The sequence below is a fragment of the Australozyma saopauloensis genome, chromosome 1 (assembly GCF_035610405.1).
Source record: "Australozyma saopauloensis chromosome 1, complete sequence".
In the NCBI taxonomy this organism is placed as follows: domain Eukaryota; kingdom Fungi; phylum Ascomycota; class Pichiomycetes; order Serinales; family Metschnikowiaceae; genus Australozyma; species Australozyma saopauloensis.
Window position 1 is genome coordinate 1,048,359 of NC_086131.1, and position 19,423 is coordinate 1,067,781.

General features: G+C 44.9%; 7 protein-coding genes and 2 non-coding genes across 9 annotated transcripts; 2 read left to right on the top strand and 7 right to left on the bottom strand.

Moving 5' to 3' along the window:
• Nucleotides 1–1,376: 1,376 nt before the first annotated feature.
• On the bottom strand, nt 1,377–3,050 carry PUMCH_000486 (uncharacterized protein; the record flags this gene model as incomplete). The annotated part of the gene is made up of 1 exon (XM_063019570.1): nt 1,377–3,050. One exon carries the CDS (start codon nt 3,048–3,050, stop codon nt 1,377–1,379), a length of 1,674 nt encoding a protein of 557 aa, XP_062875640.1.
• A 974-nt stretch (nt 3,051–4,024) lies between these two features.
• PUMCH_000487 (uncharacterized protein) lies at nt 4,025–7,447 on the top strand (the record flags this gene model as incomplete). The annotated part of the gene is made up of 1 exon (XM_063019571.1): nt 4,025–7,447. The coding sequence occupies one exon, from the start codon at nt 4,025–4,027 to the stop codon at nt 7,445–7,447; it is 3,423 nt and encodes a 1,140-aa protein (XP_062875641.1).
• A 55-nt stretch (nt 7,448–7,502) lies between these two features.
• PUMCH_000488 (uncharacterized protein) lies at nt 7,503–9,917 on the bottom strand (the record flags this gene model as incomplete). Its single annotated transcript, XM_063019572.1, has 1 exon — nt 7,503–9,917. The coding sequence occupies one exon, from the start codon at nt 9,915–9,917 to the stop codon at nt 7,503–7,505; it is 2,415 nt and encodes an 804-aa protein (XP_062875642.1).
• A 1,203-nt stretch (nt 9,918–11,120) lies between these two features.
• Nucleotides 11,121–12,017, bottom strand: PUMCH_000489 (uncharacterized protein; the record flags this gene model as incomplete). Its single annotated transcript, XM_063019573.1, has 1 exon — nt 11,121–12,017. One exon carries the CDS (start codon nt 12,015–12,017, stop codon nt 11,121–11,123), a length of 897 nt encoding a protein of 298 aa, XP_062875643.1.
• A 388-nt stretch (nt 12,018–12,405) lies between these two features.
• PUMCH_000490 (uncharacterized protein) lies at nt 12,406–13,194 on the bottom strand (the record flags this gene model as incomplete). The annotated part of the gene is made up of 1 exon (XM_063019574.1): nt 12,406–13,194. One exon carries the CDS (start codon nt 13,192–13,194, stop codon nt 12,406–12,408), a length of 789 nt encoding a protein of 262 aa, XP_062875644.1.
• Nucleotides 13,195–14,140: 946 nt separating this feature from the next.
• PUMCH_000491 (uncharacterized protein) lies at nt 14,141–15,016 on the bottom strand (the record flags this gene model as incomplete). The annotated part of the gene is made up of 1 exon (XM_063019575.1): nt 14,141–15,016. One exon carries the CDS (start codon nt 15,014–15,016, stop codon nt 14,141–14,143), a length of 876 nt encoding a protein of 291 aa, XP_062875645.1.
• A 264-nt stretch (nt 15,017–15,280) lies between these two features.
• PUMCH_000492 lies at nt 15,281–15,352 on the bottom strand. The gene has a single exon. It is a non-coding gene; the product is annotated as a tRNA-Gly (tRNA).
• A 1,726-nt stretch (nt 15,353–17,078) lies between these two features.
• On the top strand, nt 17,079–17,175 carry PUMCH_000493. Its single transcript has one exon. It is a non-coding gene; the product is annotated as a tRNA-Pro (tRNA).
• Nucleotides 17,176–17,293: 118 nt separating this feature from the next.
• Nucleotides 17,294–19,021, bottom strand: PUMCH_000494 (uncharacterized protein; the record flags this gene model as incomplete). Its single annotated transcript, XM_063019576.1, has 1 exon — nt 17,294–19,021. One exon carries the CDS (start codon nt 19,019–19,021, stop codon nt 17,294–17,296), a length of 1,728 nt encoding a protein of 575 aa, XP_062875646.1.
• Nucleotides 19,022–19,423: the final 402 nt, after the last annotated feature.

Genomic DNA, 19,423 nt, shown 5'->3' on the forward strand with positions numbered 1-19,423 from the left:
GTAGTTGTGGAGGACAAGTTGTTGGCCGGTATAGGCAGGACTGGGAGGCAGGGGTGCGGGTGGGCATTTGTGGGAGGTACAAATATAGCTGGGGAGATCTATTAATGGGGTTATCTGTGGTGGAATTGGGCTAGAATTTTTTTATTTTCGAATTCTCTTCTTTTGATTATTTTAAGAATGAGGAAATTTCTCTTTTTTTTTTCTTTTTCGTTGTGGGTATTGGTTTTGTTTGCCATTTGTTGCTCTGGAATAGATGGCAGGAGATCTTTGAAAAGTCGGCAATATTGAGTTTGTTTTATATTTCTGTATTTATTTTGTCATGTATTTTGTGTGTTTGTATTTTGTGTTTACGTAGATTTTGTGAATGATAGTTAAGAGTTTGTGGATGTAGCAGTTGGCTCGATGGATTTACCGTAGGATAAATAACTATTCCATTCGATCATAATTATTGTGATATTGGGCTGTACAAGATAATCTAAATAATATAGTATGAAATAATTATATCAATACTTCTCGTTCTGGCTCTAATTCCAATGGGATATCCTTCACTTCCTAATGTCTGTTGAGAGAGCCACTGGCGAATTGAGCGACAGGCCTCCGTTGTTCAGTGCATTCATTTTTCCTTCCGGATTATTATCAGCAGGTTTGAAATCGATTTGAAGTCTCTCTCAGTCGAGTGTCTATTCTCACTACATGTGCTTTGTCAGACAAACAGGAGGAATTGGTTCCAAAGGATTGAAAGAGGAGATTCGAAAATGCACTCAAAATATTGAATAAGTATCGGCTGGTGTTTGGTGGTCTGGCTATCGTAGCTTTGTTCGTACTCAACGTTGACACTTGTGAGAAGAGCCAACGTTGATCCACGAGACAACAAAACTGTATAGTCTCAGAAATTTCATGTTTCTTCTTCGGCAATTTTCATCCTTTCATTTTCCCGACTGGTGGTCGATAGCTTTCCAGTCTATAGTGTAGTCCATCGAGGCAAAAGTGCACAAAAGATGTCAGCCAATTCAGTCCCAATTCAGTCCATCAAACTCTCAAAAAATCGGCACAGGCGACAGCCTTCAAACTACATCAGCCCTAGTACTGTTCGTATACGTTCGTCACCGAGACGTTCTAATCACAAATCCAAACTGTAGTCCTAAATCAAAAAAAGATTGTTCCTATTCACAAAATTAAATGGAACTTGATAGTTTTTTTTGATTTCGAATGGCTATTTCTCCGCTTAATGACTCAAAAGACACTCATACGTTGAGTGGAAGCACTATCTCTATTCAGGTTCTAATACATAGGCTAATACATAGGCTTTCGATTAGCGAGCTACAATGGCTCCTATTTTCCTTTTTCTCTAAAAATACACGAGTCTTTGAATTCCTTTAAACAGACCACGACAGGTACGCCTTGGGCTCCACCACACTGATCGGCATATCTTCCGCTATCTGGTCCTTCTTCTGCACGGCACTTACCTCCGAAGCATCCTCCAAGTTGGTTTTGTTGAAGTTCTCATTCACCTCTTTGATGTTGATCGGCGTCAATAGGTCGTCCAACAATTCTTCCAAGTCCGGGTTGTTTGTCTGCTTCTTGAATTTGCTCAACTTCTCAAAGTTCAACCATCTCTCGACCAAAACCTGCTTTCTCTGCAAATTCAACAAGTTCTCTGTTTTTACCAAGTCAGCCTCCAACCGATCAAGCACCTTCATTTTGGCTTCGAATTTCTCTAGCGTCAACTCAATCACTTGGTTGATCAAATTAGATTGGCTCTGAATGCTCTCTTCAAGCTTCTCCTTACCGTTTTGTTTCAAGATATCCCGGCCCTGGTTTGTCTCGATCAATTTGGAAACAACTTCCAGGATGATGGTGTCCCTGGGTATTCCCTCACCGACAACACCCGTTTTCTCGGGCTTGGCGACGTTCTGGAGATACTTGTCTTCGATAGGCAACTGCAAGAAGCGGGTCAAACACTCTGATCTTGTCTTGGTGGCGACGTGTTCGCTGATCTTGTCCCACTGTCCGTTTGAATTGATGAAGAGAGACTGGGGGTTAGATTCGCAGCTGCCGTACATCTCCACACCTTCCAAAAGCAACAACGTCTCCTGCTGCGTCCACTCAGAGCCAGCCGTTGCGCGGTCCAACTTGATGAAGTCGGAAGCTGTGAAATTCAGAGGGAACAAGCCTTGCTCATAGCAGTCTTTGCTGATGACCGAGGGGCCAAGCGAGCCGCCAATCGAAACCTTGCTCTTCAAGTTGTGGTATCTGACATCCGAGATGTCGTTGGCAGTCTCACTACAGTAGAAAGACACCGACGAGAGGGTCTTCTGAGACTTGGAGTTGTCGAAGATGTTTCTGGTGATTTCCATGTTGAGCGGGATGGCGGCGTTTTCATCCTCCTCCTCCTTGACAGCCACCTTCGGAACGGCGGTGTTGTTGTCGCTGGTGACATCCATCGCATCCTCAGCTTCGTTTTTGGGGGTAGCGCCCGAAACAGACTCCGGCACAAACGGCGTCAAACCCTTGGGCGTGTCTAGCGTAATCTGGAAGTGGCCGGTGTACTGGGGCCCCACCAAGGACGGTTTCGTGTTTGGATCGATCTGGTAGTTGATCAAGCCCCATTTCTCCAAGAAGCGATGGATGCGAATGACAGAGCCCACGTCGCCGGCCAAGTTTCTTCTGACCGCCGTGACCGTCAAGTACTCGATCGGGTTTATGCGGTACGTGTTGATCATGAAATCTCTCATGTGCTTGTATGTTTGGGCAGACTTATAGGAGGACACAAACAGGGCGCCGTTCTCTGCGGCAAAGTAATCGGGGAACAGTTTTTTCTCGATGGCGTGGATGTCGTTCATGTCAAACCACTTGGCGAACGACGGAATGATGACATGTCGCGACTGCTCGATCAAGTACATGCGAGCCTTTTCCTGGAAGTCTTCCTTCAATTTCTCCACGTCCACGGACTCCTGCGACTCGGTTTTTTGCTCGTCGGCGGCGGCGGGCGCCGGAGAGTCGTGTGCGGCGGGTGTTTCCGGCTTGACGGGTTCCTGCGGCGTGGACATGGCGGCGGGGTGGGTTTTGAGTAGGTGGTTGTGGTGTAGTTGATAGTGGTAGTGCACGACGCGAGATCTGAGAAGAAGAGGTAGGAGTATTGGGAAAAGTTGTCGATGGTGAATAGAGAAAAAGGGAGATTTATATACGTTGATTTGAAATTAATATTGGAATTATTTTTCACTTTTAAGTAGAGATTTGGTGTGGGTTAAGTGGTGATTGAGTGTGTTTTCTTGTACCATAGATGAATGAGGAAAGTGATATATATTTACAAGTGGAAAAAGATGAATGGTAACGTTTTGTGAATGATTCGCAGATTTCTAAATTTCTGAAAGTTTTTTGTCATTACAGACAATTTTGCTGCATGGTTTGTGCACTTGGTTCAGTAGTGACTGCCCACTGTCACAGAAGCGTACTTAAAATGAGAGACATTGCATTGAGATTTGACATCTTGCAAGAGAATGCGCATTCAAGACAGCTTCCAGACATAGTGATGTCTAGACCCTGACATGCTGTTGCAATGTTCAACTCGAAGACTTTTAAAAAGTCTAGTTCAAATAGAAAAGAATAATTGCTTTGTTTTATACGTTTGCCTTCTTTCGCATTTATGAAAACGACTCATTGGGTCCCGTATCATTCACCTGCTTGAGTAGGCTTCAGAAAAAGCACAATCCAAGGTCAGATAAATCCCGCTTCTAAATTTATTCCAGAATTTTCTCACGCCCAAAACTACAATCAAAATGTCTCGCACGCGTCAATCTCTCCAGCCACCATCACCCATAATGCTCCAATCCAGAACATGACAAGACTAATTGCAAACACAGCCCCTTACTAATTAACACATAGTAAACTTTACCAAAATAATTTACATACAAAATTCCACCAATTTCTTCTCTCCCTACTCCAATTCTTATATTATCGATATCTATCTGTAAACACTAATTATCACGCGTCTACTCCATACATTAGCACCAAATCACCCATTATGGCTCCGGCTGCGCTAAGAAAGCATCGGAAAAGAAGCTACGTGTCAGACTCTGATTCGTCAGGATCAGACTACCTCTCCAAAAGCGAGGAATCGGACGCCGTTTCCGACGATGCAGTCGAAGAGGAGGAAGAAGCTCCCAAACAACTGAAAAGCAGGAAAAAAGCGCGTGCGGCAGTGGCGCCAACCCGCACAATTGATTCAGAACCATCGGAAGACGTTCACTTGTTCAGAGCGCTCTCTCACGATGGAGTTGCAGTGACAGATTTGGCACTTGATTGGGTGGAAAAGATGGAAGATGCACCAGAGAACGTCTCGGTCGAGGCGCTCGCTGAGATGTTCAATTTGATCCTCCGGTGCTGTGGATGCGTGCACTTGGCACAGCCGCATGATTTGGCTTCGTATGACTCTGCCGCTGCCACTGTGGCCGAGGTTGGCCACTTCTTCAAGCGCCAGAAGTCTCACGAATATCCGTTTGTATCTAAAAGTAAAAACACAAAACATTTCCGCCGCAACGTGACGGAGTTTTTTGTGAACATCATTGATCTCTCGCACGAAAAGGGCCTTTTGTTCAAGGATACTGCTTCCTCGGACGACTCTTCGATGTCTTCGCCTATGATTAATGCCATCCTTGCGTGGCTTTTCGCATTCAGCAGCTCTGAATACCGACCATTTCGGTACGTTTCGGTCTGCTTGCTCTATTCGGTGCAAGAGCAATTGTGTAGACTTGCCGCTTCTCTGACCTTGACGGTAGAGAAACAGCAGCGCCAGCTCGCAGGCGCACAGAACGGCACAAGCGTGCGCAACAGAACAGCAAACCAGCGTAAAATTGATCTCATCTCGAACAACATCGCCATCTCGAAAAGACAGAGAGAGGCCATTCTCGAAAACTTGGGAGATATCTCCCAAAATGTCTTTAACAGCAGATATAGAGATATTGACAGTTCCATACGAGTTGAGAGCTTGAAGGCATTGGCTCTGTGGGCGGCTGCTTATCCTGATATGTTTTTGCAAGCGAATTACCTCCGCTACTTCGGTTGGATGCTCTCAGATCCTGTAGATCAGGTGAAAAGAGAAGCACTCAAAGCGCTTCAAAAATTGTACAAGAATGTCAGTACAAAAGGAGAAATAATGCCCATTAGTCTACGTCAATTTACAGAAAGTTTTAAGGCTCAGCTCTTAAACATGATTTGGACAGACTCGGCCATTTTGGGACCAATGCTTATAGGAGTCTACATCGAGCTCACTAAACTTGGCTTTCTCAATGAAGAGACGGAGGTTCGCCAAATTTGCCTGTACGGATTCTACCTCATTGAGACCTCAGCTCTGTCCCCCCCTCTGGCCTCTCTCTTGCACGAGTATTGCAATTATGTGACAACACTCTGTGATATCGCCGCTGAGTCAAACATGGAAAAATACTCTCATTTTCTCTCTACCCACGAATCGCTGTTTTTTGGTGATGGTGAAGATCAGCTCGATGTACTAACTTGTCTAAAATTTAAACACTTGGCCGAATTGTTCGCAGCTTCTTACAAACACTACTGCAAAATTGAGAGGCCGAAGTTTACTGTCGACTCTATGAAATTGTCCCTTCGAACAATGCTTGAGCGTCTCTTGAACAGTATGTACGCACAACCGGTATTTCATGGCAAATGGCTTCAATTTTTGAAATACATTCTCCTCGATATCTCATTGGTACAATTCTCTGAGAAGAATGAGACCATATCCGGAAGTGACGAATTGGAAGAGACTGAACTCAAAGACTTATTGGCGTTGTCATCCAAAGACTTGCGATATTCTGCTATGAGTATATTCTCGGGCATGCTATTGAGAATCTTGACGAGCACTGCTCCAAAAAAGGCAATTGGGGAAAAAAATATTGATGAGCTTGATGTAGCCCTTCCGATTCTCGTTGGATTCATTCCCAGGATTGAAAAGTTCCTGAATTCCTCTGAGAGTCTATACGCCGTTTTCTTAAACATTTGGAACTCTCTACTAGTCACCTTGCCAACATCTATTATGAAGTTGTTTTCTCTTCATACGTCCATCGACATGTACAACAGTATTCACGCAAACATAATGTCCTATTTCATTGAGATGGATAGTCAGGATGAGGAAATGAAATCGTCCTTTGAAACATACTTCTCTATCATGTCGCGGAGCCATGATGGCAGAGGATCGATAGACCTGGCAACTCTGGCAGAAAGACTCCTGACCACAAACATCACAATTAGATTCGAAGACCTAGTAGCGACTTTGGTTGCAGAGGTGACAGATGCAATACTAAATGAGGAAATAATAGTTGCCAGTGCACCTGAGGATGTAGATGACAATGATGAGCTATCTAAGGAGCAGCTTCTTCTAATGTCATGTCTCCTCAAGGTCCTGGAGGCACTGAACAAACTAGCTCAAATTGCGAAATCGACAAACATCAACCGATTCATTACTGAGCCAATTTTGGAATCACCCAACAGTCTCATGGAGATTGTGCAAGTTAAATTACTTTCGAAGATCGACATGTCTGGTATGATTCTAAGACTTCCATATACTTGTGCAAGGCAGGCTATTGGCATCTCAGAATCCTGGAAGTCTCTTGTACATTTACTCCTGTTAACCTTTTGCTGGAGTTTAGAGGATTTGACTTATGCCAGCGGTGACAACACTGCGTCTATTGACATAAACGTATTCATGGCAGATTACACTCAAGTCATACCGAGTCTATGCAAAATACTTGTTTCAATCCAAAACTCTATGAAACAATTGAATGATTCGCTTCCAGGCAATGACCAGCAGATTCGCGAATACATAGGCGCTCTCATGAGGCTCAGTTCCTTTTTCGCAGCAGATGTATGTGACTTACTCGTAGCGGTAAGAACTTTCTATTCGAGGTTCAAAGGGGCAGATAATTTCAAGAATTTTGAGCAGTTTTTTGAATCTCTGAGTTCTTTGCTGAGTCTAGTCATAGACGTACTTCCACGTGAATTGCAAGCAGCTTTGCTAAACATATTTTTGGTGAAGGAAACATCCTGCGCTACAATACTGGAAGTAACTTTGGAGCGTGCGGCCGAGGAAGATGTCAATATAGGCGATTTCGTGATTGATATCCAATCACATGAAAAGTCAATGGAGGAAGTTCAGCCCAGTGAAGAATCTGAGATTGTGCAAGAATCTGACATTGAGACTGCAGCTGATAGAATTCTTGCCAAAGCTACGGAGAAGAAATGGATTTCTGAGAAAGAACTCTGTGTCTACGCACTAAAATTGATTCTTTTGGAAAAGACAGGCGCACTTTCACAGACCGTATCCGAAAGATTGCGCCTCAACCAACGTCGTTTTGGAAGTTTATACCCTGAAGTCTTGAGACTGGGCACAATGCCTGAAGTTCCTGCTTCTGCATCTAACGAAGACCCAACCGAATCGTGATTTATACATCGTTAATTTCATCTACTTAATTATGCTTTGTAACTCCTATATTGATCTAGTGCTGATACAGATTCTTTATCAAAAGACTGTCAGTAGAGGACATTGCCGTGCTGGACAGCAAAAATGACGAGGCGCGCCCACGAGTGAATTCAGAAGCGGAAATACTTCGCAAGCGACTATCTATATGACCCGAATGATACCTTGCGGGCTGCAAATTTGATGCGGTGCCAGAAATGGCATCAGCGCAATTTGAGGCTTTGGACTCAGACTTGCGCATTTCAGAGGAGCTCTCTAAACTCGGAAATGGAAGCATTGACAGGAAAGAGTTGACAGATTTTCTCGAGGGCGCAGTGTTGAGCTTGGATTGAAGTTTCATTTTGAGCGATGCGCCAAGGTCCTGTGTTGGACTAGAGCTTCGAGTGTTTGACAGGAGTTTTCCCAACTCAGCTCGGTAACCGGAGCAACTTGGAGTGAGAGAGCCGGTGTCAGAATGATCGTTTTTTTCCTCAAGTTTTAAGGATTTGTACTCTTCAGTAATGAACTTTCTAGCATAGTAAGCTGAATCTTGACGGAAGACCCTGATTAGGCCAGTACTGTCACTAGTAACGATAATCTCGCCTCGCTCCAACTCGTCCGCTTGAGCACTTTCCTTGACAGCCGTATTGCCCATCATCTTCCGTCTTCTGACCAAATCGTAAATCAAATCATCAGAAAATGCTAAGAGGCGTTTCGTGCTCTCTGGAGCAAAAATGGCGACATTACAGCGAGTATGATGCGCATGGATCGAAGTGTAGGTGTGGTTTTCATTCGAAATGAAAGGCTTGTCACCGTGTTCATCAAGCGAGAGAAGCTTCTTCCAGCGACCATCAGGGGCAATCTTCTTGAGCTTCGAGTTTTGTGCCAAAGTACTCTTGCCATCTTCAAAGATTTCTTTGAGAGATGCTTTGATTTTATTGTTTATGATTGAATGATCGTTTTTCCAGACATAGAAGTAATGGTCTTCCGAGCCACTGATAATGTAATTCGAATCATCTGTGACCGTTGCAACCACGGATAAGCCATCGTTATGGCTACCTTTAAATCTAGTCATGAGTTTGTTCAGATTCAAGTCTATGAGTCTGACGTTTGAGTCATTAGTGGTAACAAGTATATGGTACTTGCCTAGATCGGAGTCAAGCTTCTCTGATGCATGTGGATTCTCAAATACCATTATACCAGTAATTTTGCGATCGTCTTTGCTGTGGAATGGATTGTGGACAGAACGTTCTTTTACGTCCACTCTGTAAGAAAGGTGCAAATCTTTTGTCTCCAATATGAAAAGAGAGCCGTCAAAGGCTCCCACAATGCAATGGTCTCCCAGCGGAGTAAATTGTAAGGCTGTAATGAGAACATTCTCGCCAAAGTTTTTGGAATATGCTACGGAGCTCTCTAAAATGGACCATAATTGCACAGAGTCATCTAATGCTCCACTGACGAAGAATCTGTCGTCGTTAGGATGGAATCTCACGCTTGTGACGAAGTCGTTATGATTAAACGTCTCAAGACATTCGGCACGATCAACGTTCCACAATTTAACTGTCTTGTCCATACTGCCCGAGGCAAGAAAATTGTTCTTGCTCCAGTCAAGACATAAGATAGTATTTGTATGGCCCTCAAACACACGAACTGGCTCTTGGAGGAAGACAGGAGCATTTTGAAATAGTTTCAGCTTCGAATTGGGCTTTTTGAATGCTTTGGCTGTATCCTCCTGGTTCTTGTACTCGAGCCGACTGAGCGGGGACGAGATGACTTGCCACACAGTGATACGTGCGTCTCTACCAGCTACCGCAAGATACTTTCCGTCGCGGGAGAATTGCATGACCAAGATTTCGTCCGGGTTCATGGATGCAAGGGTCTGAGTGTGACTGCTGCCTTTGGGCTCCTTTAGCAGTGGACGCTCTATTTCAGACTCCGTATCAGAGGACTCTGTCACCGAGCAGCGCAATTCCTGAGCCAAGAAGATATTGTTGAGAATCTTGGGACTTTTCTTTCCCTTTCGAAGCGGCTTGAAGTATTTGGGTTGTTCAAGGGCTTCGTAGGTTAAGTTTGCCCAGGGAGCGGTAAGCTCCGTGGTCTCGTTCTCCTGGAAAAGAGGCGAGTTTGGTGTATGAAAAGATTTGTCATTTACAGCCATCGATTCGGAAGCAGAGAAAATGTCCGGGTCTGGGTTCAGCATGATATCGAGGTTATCGCCCTCATGGTCATAGAGAAGCAGACAGTTGTCTATATACGTTTGGCTCAGCGAATCGTGCGGCCCGCGCACATTCGAAGTCGAATCGACCGAATGGGACAATTTCGTATCGTCGCTCTCGGCAGTGGACAGACTGGTATTCATCAGGGATTGGGAATGCCGTCTGCGTAAGATCTTCCTGAAGAAGGCCCTTTTGGGCTGTTCCGGCTTGATTTTCACGGAAGAAAGGGGCGACGACATGGCGATAATTGCTGGTGCATCCAAAATAGCAATTCAAGTCGCCTGTAATTCCAAATCACCTTTATGACTAGAGGTGTTCTAAATTAAGCAAACAGGAGAGAGACTCGAGCGGAGTTTGGCGGAGACAAACGGTTTACAGACTCTCCGACTCAATTGAGTAAGATTGAATATATTTCTGCTTGCTGTTGGCTGTTGCAGGGCTATCTCCGAAGGAAGACTTACTAACCAAGACACAAGGGGCAAGTCTATGCGGAAAAGATAGAGGGAAGATCCAATTGAGCGCAGAATTGGGTAACAGAAACCGCAGAAAATCGCTACGGACCTAAAGAGCCTGTTGTTGTTTGGAAGGAATATGTGAATGGTCTGTTCGACAAAACCTGGGGCCGATATTAACTCCGGTAGTAGTAGTGTAGTCTCACGGTAGCCGGTAACAACCGAGAGGAGATGGATAGACGTGAAAATACGGCGGGAGAATTGGCGGGGGGCAAAGGGTTGTATTTATAGATGGGTATTTTTTTCAGATTTAGGCACGCCGAGAATTTTGCTCCAATCGCTATGCACTGGTTATGAAGTGCTACATCCATCTTCTGTTTTGCTATGGGAGCTTGCATCTTGTGCCTGACAGGGTTTGCAGCCAGGAGGACATGGCCATTGGGGGTGCGGAAAATGTTCAGCTGAGGTATGGACGAGAGAGGTTTTTTTTTTTTCTCTTTGAATTGTATTTACAGTCTTGATGGAATGAAAAGTTTTTTTTTTAAAATTACGGTTGCTCTGGAGGATTTCCTGTCGCCAATGGCTCAATGTCAATTGTCTACCTTGTAGAAACCTTAATTTGGTTGCCGGCCATAATGCACTGAAACATCTAAAAAAAAAGTGTTCAACTACTGAAAAAAAAAGTGGAGTGAATCAAAGGGAAATACTTAAATCTCACAATAAAGATAGAACCTCAACTCATGTGGGAATCGGCCCTGGTAGGACGAGTGTCCAACCTCAAACCACAAAAAATAGCAATTTCAATGTATTTGGCTATAGAAAGCTCCTATTTTACAAGCCGCCATTGGCAAAGATACTCCACAAGCATAGCTAGAATCGCAAGACCCATGGAACCAACCCTCACCAACAACCTCGTGTGCGGCGGTCTAGGCCGCCGACAATTACCCTGTAATCCTCGCAGCGACATCAAATGCCGCCGTCCATGCAAACCTAGGTCTTCTTCTTTTTCGACCACTCCAATCTCAAAATCAACGAGTAGAAACCCTTGCCGTTCAACTCGTTCAAAGCACGCTCGGCCATCGACTCGCTGTGGAAGGTCACGTAAGCAAATCCCTTGGACTCGCCTGTGTCTCTGTGAGTAATAAGAGTGACTCTCTGCAATGGACCGTACTTGCCGAACAACTCGCCACGGATCATGTCCTCGTTGACCATGGTGTTCAATTGCGACACACGTAACGTACACGAGTCGTCTCTCTCCTCCTTGGATGGAGCACCCGCACGCAAGTGTGCTGGAACGTATTTGGTCGACTCCAGGGCCTCGCCGGCAGCCTCGGCCACGGCCTCTCCTCCCAAGGTGTCCTTGAATGGACACTGGAAGGTCAAGTGCAGACCGGAACCACAGATTCTACACTTAAGTCTCTTGGTACCGACCAAGTTGGCCTTCTCCTCGGCTCTCTCGTCCTCCTCCTTCTTCTCCATCTCCTTCCAGGAAGCAGCCAACTTCAACTCGACCTTTTCACCTAGTTGGGTGGTTCTGGTATCGGGGCCCGGAGAGGTGTGTTTTTCCTTTCCGTACTTGGCCCATCCTCGGCGCACGGCTATGGAAGGATGCACTCTTTCTTTGACCTTGACTTCTTTGATTTTCTGGGTGATTTTCACTTTCTGGCCCTTGGCGTTGAGACGGAAGCTGACGACCGTCTTGGTGCCGTCGGCGTTTGTGGTGATCTCTGGCACGGGGATATCGTCCTCGGCATCGGCCCACGACTGAAACATATTTGCGGATGGCTGTGTTTGGAGAAGTGAGTAGAGTGTTGGTCCTGGAAAATTTTGTGCTTGGTGTGCGTACACTACTCTGCGCACTGGGGAAATAATTTGGAGGGAACACATGAATCGGTGCGGTGGTGGGGTGGATTTTGGGCGGTGATTTAATTAAAAGGAATGTGAGAATTCCCGTTTGTGGGGTTTTTTTTATTTTGATTCGAATAGAATGCTTGGGTGTGTGGTGGGCTGTGTATATTTGGTGAGACTCTGGACGACTGAGGTGTGAGGGTGGAAATTTGCAGCCAAGGGTCGCTGCGGTGAATGAACGAAGAATAGTGATTTTCTATTAATTTTTACTATTTACTGTCATGGGAATATATAACTGACCATGGTCGTCTATATATAATTCGAAAAAAGTCGAAAAAAGTTCAACATGACGAATTTCGGTGTCTCCTCAACACACATTATGTAATATCGTCCGATTGAAGAGGTAGTATATTGAAAGTTTCAGAAATCAATTGCCACAAGCCGCCTCCTCCCTCGAAATCAATTGCGCCAACTCTACGCGGCGATACACCTCTTCGTGCTTCCCCCATGCACCCTTCACCACAGTAGCCTGTATCCCATTCCGTTGGAGAAACTCTACAAAGATGTCTGGCTGGTGCATCGAGAGTAACTCGTCTTGTTGAGAGTGAACCACCACAAATTTCTTTGGAAAATGCGCAAAACCCTCAAAGTCCGCGAGACCCATTTGTGTCGCACCCTCCAATGTGTGCTCCTCTCCAAACGCCATAGTCACGAATTCTTTATAGCCCTCACCATACTCTTCAATGAGAGCTGAAATATCGTAGATTCCGTCCACAAAGTACATTGTGTCGATTTTATCAAGCACCCCCGAAAAATCCGCGGCAATATCTTTTCCGCCTAATTTCATGATTTGCACGTAATTGAGTAGCTGTAACATTAATGTAGCTCCCACAGAGTGGCCTACCATCAGAATAGATGTTGGTGAGACGGTTTTGTCTATGAACTGTAGTGCCAGGAACACATCATATAGATGGGTGGGATGGATGAATTCTGGAGATAGACGGTAATTGATTCCGATTATGTTGACGTCATTGACACTGTGTTGGTTGAAGTGTTGGTTTAGTTCCTGGAAATCGTCGTATGTGTTGTTGGGGTCTCTCCAAGCCCCGCCATGGATAAGTACTATTGCTCGACTGTTCTTGGGCAGATAACGAAAGAATTTGATTTGCTGAAGGGCATGATCGCCGTAGTTGATGATGCTCCCAGTCGTGATCATGTTACCTTTGTCTATACGAGTTGGGGTCGAATTATGGGGTTACAGGATTAAATAATCAGTGCTACTGATTTTGATTGATGAGTTGCTAGCAATTTTAGCGATATTCTGGGATCATTGCGTATTCAAAAATTACCTTAGGACAATTGTATTAAGTATTATTACTCTGTCCGATGTCCAACCCAAGTGGAAGGCCAGCTTTCAATCGAATAATCGGCAATATAGAATATTATTTTTAAACTCTTCCTTATTCCAGCTTCCGCAAAACTCTCCGAAAGCTGGATAGACCTTAGCAAAACCTCTTCACACCCAGGTCATATCGACTCTTTAATTGTGTCGTACGATGAATCAAGCACTTGTAGAAATATGCGAACGGTTTTAAATACGAGCAAATTATTACACTACAATTGAGGTAGACTTTCTATGCAATGCTTAGTTTAATGGTGTGATGCATTAGAATTGAAAATGTAAGTAATGATAGCATTAACAGTGAATAAGAAGTGAATGATATGCAATGGAAGTGGTATCATCAACAAAAAAGGAACATTGTGCAGCACAAGGTGCCGTAGTATGGTGAATGATATCATCGCCAACTTGATGATCCCTTTTTATGATTCAATGAAGAAACGAAGGGAGTTAAGTCTAAGTGTCGTAATGTTCACACATTGGGTAATAAGATGCGGAAAGTAAATCATTCTAGAGTGTTTAAATTTCAGGAAGCCAATAGTTATTCTTTTTTGATTCATTTCAGTTGTCACTTGTTTCTCTAGTATGGGAATGATTCTGTGCGCTTCATGGCCACATATGCGCTACTTCTAGGTATTCAATGGAGTTTCGGATTTCGGATTTCGGATACAAATTTGGGGAAGAGAAAACTAGGTCGCCAGAAAAGACATCGAGCCTCGGAGAATGCGTACAAATTTTTTAAAAACAATAGGGATCCACAAAACTAGTAACGGGTTGGGGATCTGTCACGCACGTAAGAGTCTCTCTCGTAGCTGTCGCCACGGTCGCCACGGTCGAAACCGCCACGGCCGCCACGGCCACCACGGCCACCACGGAATCCACCTCTGTCGCCACCTCTGCCACCACGGAATCCACCTCTGAAGTCATCTCTGCCTCTGAAGTCATCTCTGTAGCCACCACGGCCGCCTCTGCCACCACGGAAGCCACCGTCTCTGAAGCCACCACGGCCACCACGGCCGCCACGGAATCCACCGCCTCTACCACCACGGAAACCACCGTCTCTTCTTGGTGGGGGAACAAATGGAGTGGTGTCCTCCTCAGCAGCCAAGACGACGTCCTGGTACTCAGCCTCGTTCAAAGCAGAAACAGCATCTTGGAGCTCCTCGGAAGAACCGAACTCGAGCTGACCGATGGTCTCACCAGACTCCTCCTCACGGAAGACCTTGGCGAAGGTTGGGGAGTGGCCGGACTTCTCTCTGACAAAGTCCTTGAAGTCTTGCCAAGCAGTTCCGTCTGGCAACTTGGTGACACGCACACGGTACTTACCACGGGTGTCCTCCTTCTTTGGCTTGGCGAACTCGAGCTGCAAAGCGTTACCGGCAAGGTCGGAGTTGGCCAAGGTCTCGAAAGCACGTTGGGCGTCCTCTGGGTTCTCAAAGGTGACGAAAGCGTAACCGCGCATCAACTGGATGTCGGCGACATTGCCACATGGGGAGAAGTGGTCCTCAACATGTTCTCTGGTAACGTCGAAAGCAATTGGTCTGACAAAAAGTTTAGAAGGTTGGGACTCACCGGCCTCGGTGGTTTGAGCTGGAGCGTTGTCGTACTCCTCAGCTGGGGGTGTGACGTTGTCAGACATGATTTATGGGAAAAAAGAAGTGATGGTTGACAAAATTTGGGGGAAGAGGCATTGAGATGGGGTGGCCTACAGGAACGGGCTGCGTGGTAGGGACACGACTAATAAATGTGAGGGTTTTGGTCTAATGTGGCAGGGGACGCGATGAGATGGGGTACAGATGGGAATGGGTGTGGAATGTGATGAACGGCGGACTCTTTTGAGAGAGATTGCCTTTTGGGTCCACTTGATCTTCTTTTTATAGATCTAGGGGCCAAAAAAATAGAATGAGTGGTACGGGAATCGAACCCATGTCTGCTGCTTGGAAGGCAGCAATGCTAACCATTACACCAACCACCCAATTCTGAAAATTTAAAGAAAGCGGTTAGATAAGACTGTGGGCTTTGCGATTGCAAGGCTTGTGCCAGCTTCTAAAAAAATCAGTTACGAAGACCGGGGTATGTCCAATGAGGATCCCTAGATGGAATCTTCAAACCATTGATGCACAAATATGCCTGGTACATTCTATAGTACATGAGGAGAAGTACTAATACTCTTAAAAGAACACCTTCGATTCTGTCAGCTTTCCCAACTCGTCGCCCGCGCCTGGCAAATATCAGACTCTAGGAGGAATCGACAAAATTGAGAACGGCTTGTTAAATATCGGTGATCAGATGATGTAAATCGAAGGTTTATTTGTATCCCAGCCTTTCAAGTAGCAGACAATGGTTCAAATCTAACTTCTAACGACGCATCAAATTGATTATAAAATAGCTAAATGGAGTTAAGTTGATGTCACTGATCCTCTTTTGGTACCTGCTCTTGCCTTTTTCTGATGTTGCATCCTGGCTCACGAAGTCTCTAGTCCAACATACAACGCACACTCAGACCCTTCCGTGAAATACCTCAAGAACCAATTCATTACAATTACAATCTCAATGATATCCGCTAAGTATATGGTAAATAATGGGGCTGATTTTCTCTCCTGAATTGCCCAGGTAATTTGTCTTATCTACTATTCTGATATTGTCAAATCATACTTGTCGTACCCAACTTCAAGAATTCACTATTGATATGATATCATTGAGCCGTTAACACCGGACCAATCTAGTGTAGTCATGCTAGATATCAGGTAGATCTTCGAAACTGACTGCCTCAGATCATTGCTAAAATGACAGATCTTGACAGTATGGAACTCAAGCAGAACACTGATAATGAAGAAATAATAATGAGGATTCGTGCTTATGCCGGATTTCATCTTGACTTGCGTACTCCTAAGACTTCGATCACGATTTTCCGGAAAGTGCTTAGTATTCTTAGGACTAAAGCGAACTTCATAATCCCTTCGCTCGGCGTGAGCAAGTAGCTCAATGAAATAATATTGAGGGAACCAATGCTCTACTCAAAACAAACGGAAGAAGTGATTACAAGGCTACAGCCCTATCAACAAAACAAACACCAGCGGTCTATCAACAACACTGCCGCCAAAACAAATGGTAGTATTTAACACAATCGTCAAAATTAGAGCCAATGTCTACACCTGGGTGGATATGACTAAGAAGCACATTCATTTCTGAATTAGGTTTCAGATCTGTGCTACTCAAACTTCCAAAATATCAAATTTCCAATTGCATTTTTCATCTCTTTATCCAGTACCTCTTCAATTGTGAATGTCTCAAAGAAAACAAATATGCGCATTCCCACGAGAAGATCTTCATAGTCGACCGAGGAGCTTTGAATCCACATTCATGACAATCCATTTAACAAACCTAGACAGCAAAATTTTTCCAGTCTATCCATACCAAGAACACCTAGCTCGATTGATCTACTATATCATTGGACATGACTTTCTGCGGTGAGTTCAATAATCAGAGCGTACAATATAATCATACAAGACAAATGACAAAAACAAGAGGAAAGTCTGGCTAATTCAAGAGCAGAATCTATTTGACTTAGGTTTTGTATAGGGTAAATGATGATGGCTGATATCTAGCCCATATTCTTTTGCAAACGATATTTGAAAAGAAGAATGGTCAAAATAACAAGATGCGACATATAAATCACCAAATATTCATCGTCAACAAACGGGCGTGTGGTCTAGTGGTATGATTCTCGCTTTGGGCGACAGTTGTTTCAACTGACAAATATGCGAGAGGCCCTGGGTTCAATTCCCAGCTCGCCCCTTTCTTTTTTCCATTTTTCTTAGAGTTACCTACCTGGTGATGTACCTATAAGATCTCATTTATTCTTTACATTAAACTAATTATTGTTTTAAGATTTTTGAAGTATGTGCAATTGACTTTAATCGTCGAGAAGCGAGTATTGATGAAGTAGAATGCAATCGCCTCCCCTCTCTGGGTCTAACCCGTATGTATAGAAGTAGCCCTCAGAAGTGACCACGTTGATATGGAGCAAATTTAATGGGAGGTTATCTTTTGAAGAAGTGGAAGATCCCGAAGACGTGACTGGCCTGAGTCCTGAGTCCTGCGAGTCTTTGGTGGCCAAATGGGCCAACGATACATGCTCTGTGCGAAGTTCAATGTCAAGCATTGCAATTGATTTGACGTCTTTGCCCACGCTCTGTATTTTCAATGAAGCGAAATGGCGTGTTGGCTCCAAAATTGAGGAAAATCGAGAGGGTAAGAGATCCCCCATCCTCTGCGCAGCCTTACGGCCTAAAGTTTGTGAAGATCGGCGTATGATTCGGGCCACCGATAATCTCGTTTGATCAACTATAGGTTCTGTGCGCTCCCGAAGCTCGTCTGAGTTGCTGATACCAGACATTCCGGAGGCAGCGCTGTTATTGGAGGCCACGGAGCTTTGAGATAATTTACGTTGCTTCATAGGGACATTGCTACTGCCGTCGTCACTGTCACCATCGCCATCGCCATCATTGTCATTATCACTGTCGTCACCGTCATCAGCCATGTCATCATCGTCGTTGTCTATCTCTTCATTTATGCTTTCGGCCACAGCCTTATCAGTCTCCTCGACAATGGTTTCATAGCTCCGAGGTTTTTCTTCCTTGGCCTCTCTCTTTTGGCGCTGCTTGTTGGCGAGAAGCTCCTCCTCGCCCAAGCGAAAGATGTGCACAGTTCCACTGGAACTAGTGGCCACCACATATCTATTATCCAGACTAATGATCAACGAATAGATCTTGGTTGGATATGTTCCACGACGGAATTGATAGAGCTTCACTCCAGTTTGTACATTGAAGACACGCACAATTGTGCCCTTGTCTGAGGCTGTCGCAAGAAGAGTGCCATCGTTGGACAAGCACATGGCTGACAAGGCAGCCTTATGAGCTTCGATGACCGCAAGCGGCTGAAGCGAGATGAGATCGAAGATAATGGCATCGCCAACGCGATTGGGAGCATTGCTCACAGACAGGATGTTATTTTGTGCCAGGTTCAGCCCACCATTGGTATTGATTCCGTTCACCAAGAGCGACTCGTGAGTGACCGTTTTCGGCGGCGACGGATATGCTAAAAGACTAGCCCCATCCTCATCGGTATTGTTGCTAAGCGCACACAATCTGTTGACGTTGGGAGATGTCTCAATGGTATGAAGTAGCGTCATGGTCGCCACGTCGTAGATGTAGATCTGCAGCTCCAACAACACCACCATGCGGCGCACTCCAAGCCTCACCAGGAGGATTGTGGAGGGGAAAATCAAGTCACATATGGTGGCCGAACGGCGGGTATTTATAATCTTCAATTTGCGGGGCAGCGAGCCTGGCTCGTCTCCCAAGGCCACCACTGCCAAAAGCGAGGTCGTATATAACATTTCTACAATTCCTACAGCCTCGGCACGATCCAGATAAAACCGCTTGCTAATTTCGGGCTTACAGGAGTATATTCTGTAGCCATTATTCACACCCAAAGCCACACATGTGGCATCCTGGTTAAAGGTGATGTAATTGACGGAATCGCCGGAGGTCGATGTTGGGCCGTCGACAAATTCCGTATCGGACCCGTTTTCGGATAGATGCGACATGTAGGAGGCGCTTCCGATTTGTGTTTTTAACATTTCAGATAGAGTAGTATGTAGTAGATATTAGGGATGTGTGCGGGCCTTAGATAGAGGAACGAACGGTGGGAGATAGTGGGGAGAAAACGGCGTGGTAATTGATACTTGATTTGACGGAAAAAAATAGTGGGCGTATATGATTGGATGGTTTCTAATTGGATCTAGGGGATGGCGATTTTTTTGTCCTGCTGATAGATTTAGTTTTGTTCAGTTTGAGTCGAGAAGAGACCACACCCACAAAGAACAACAGATGGGGGCTGGAAAGCTTTCTAAATAATGCGTCAGTGCGCTTGAATCTCTCTTCAATAGAATTGGAATCTTTTTCTTTGCAATTGAGAAGTTGTTCACAATTCATAAGCTGTAGGATATGTGAACCTCTTGGTCTAACCATTTAAACTTTTC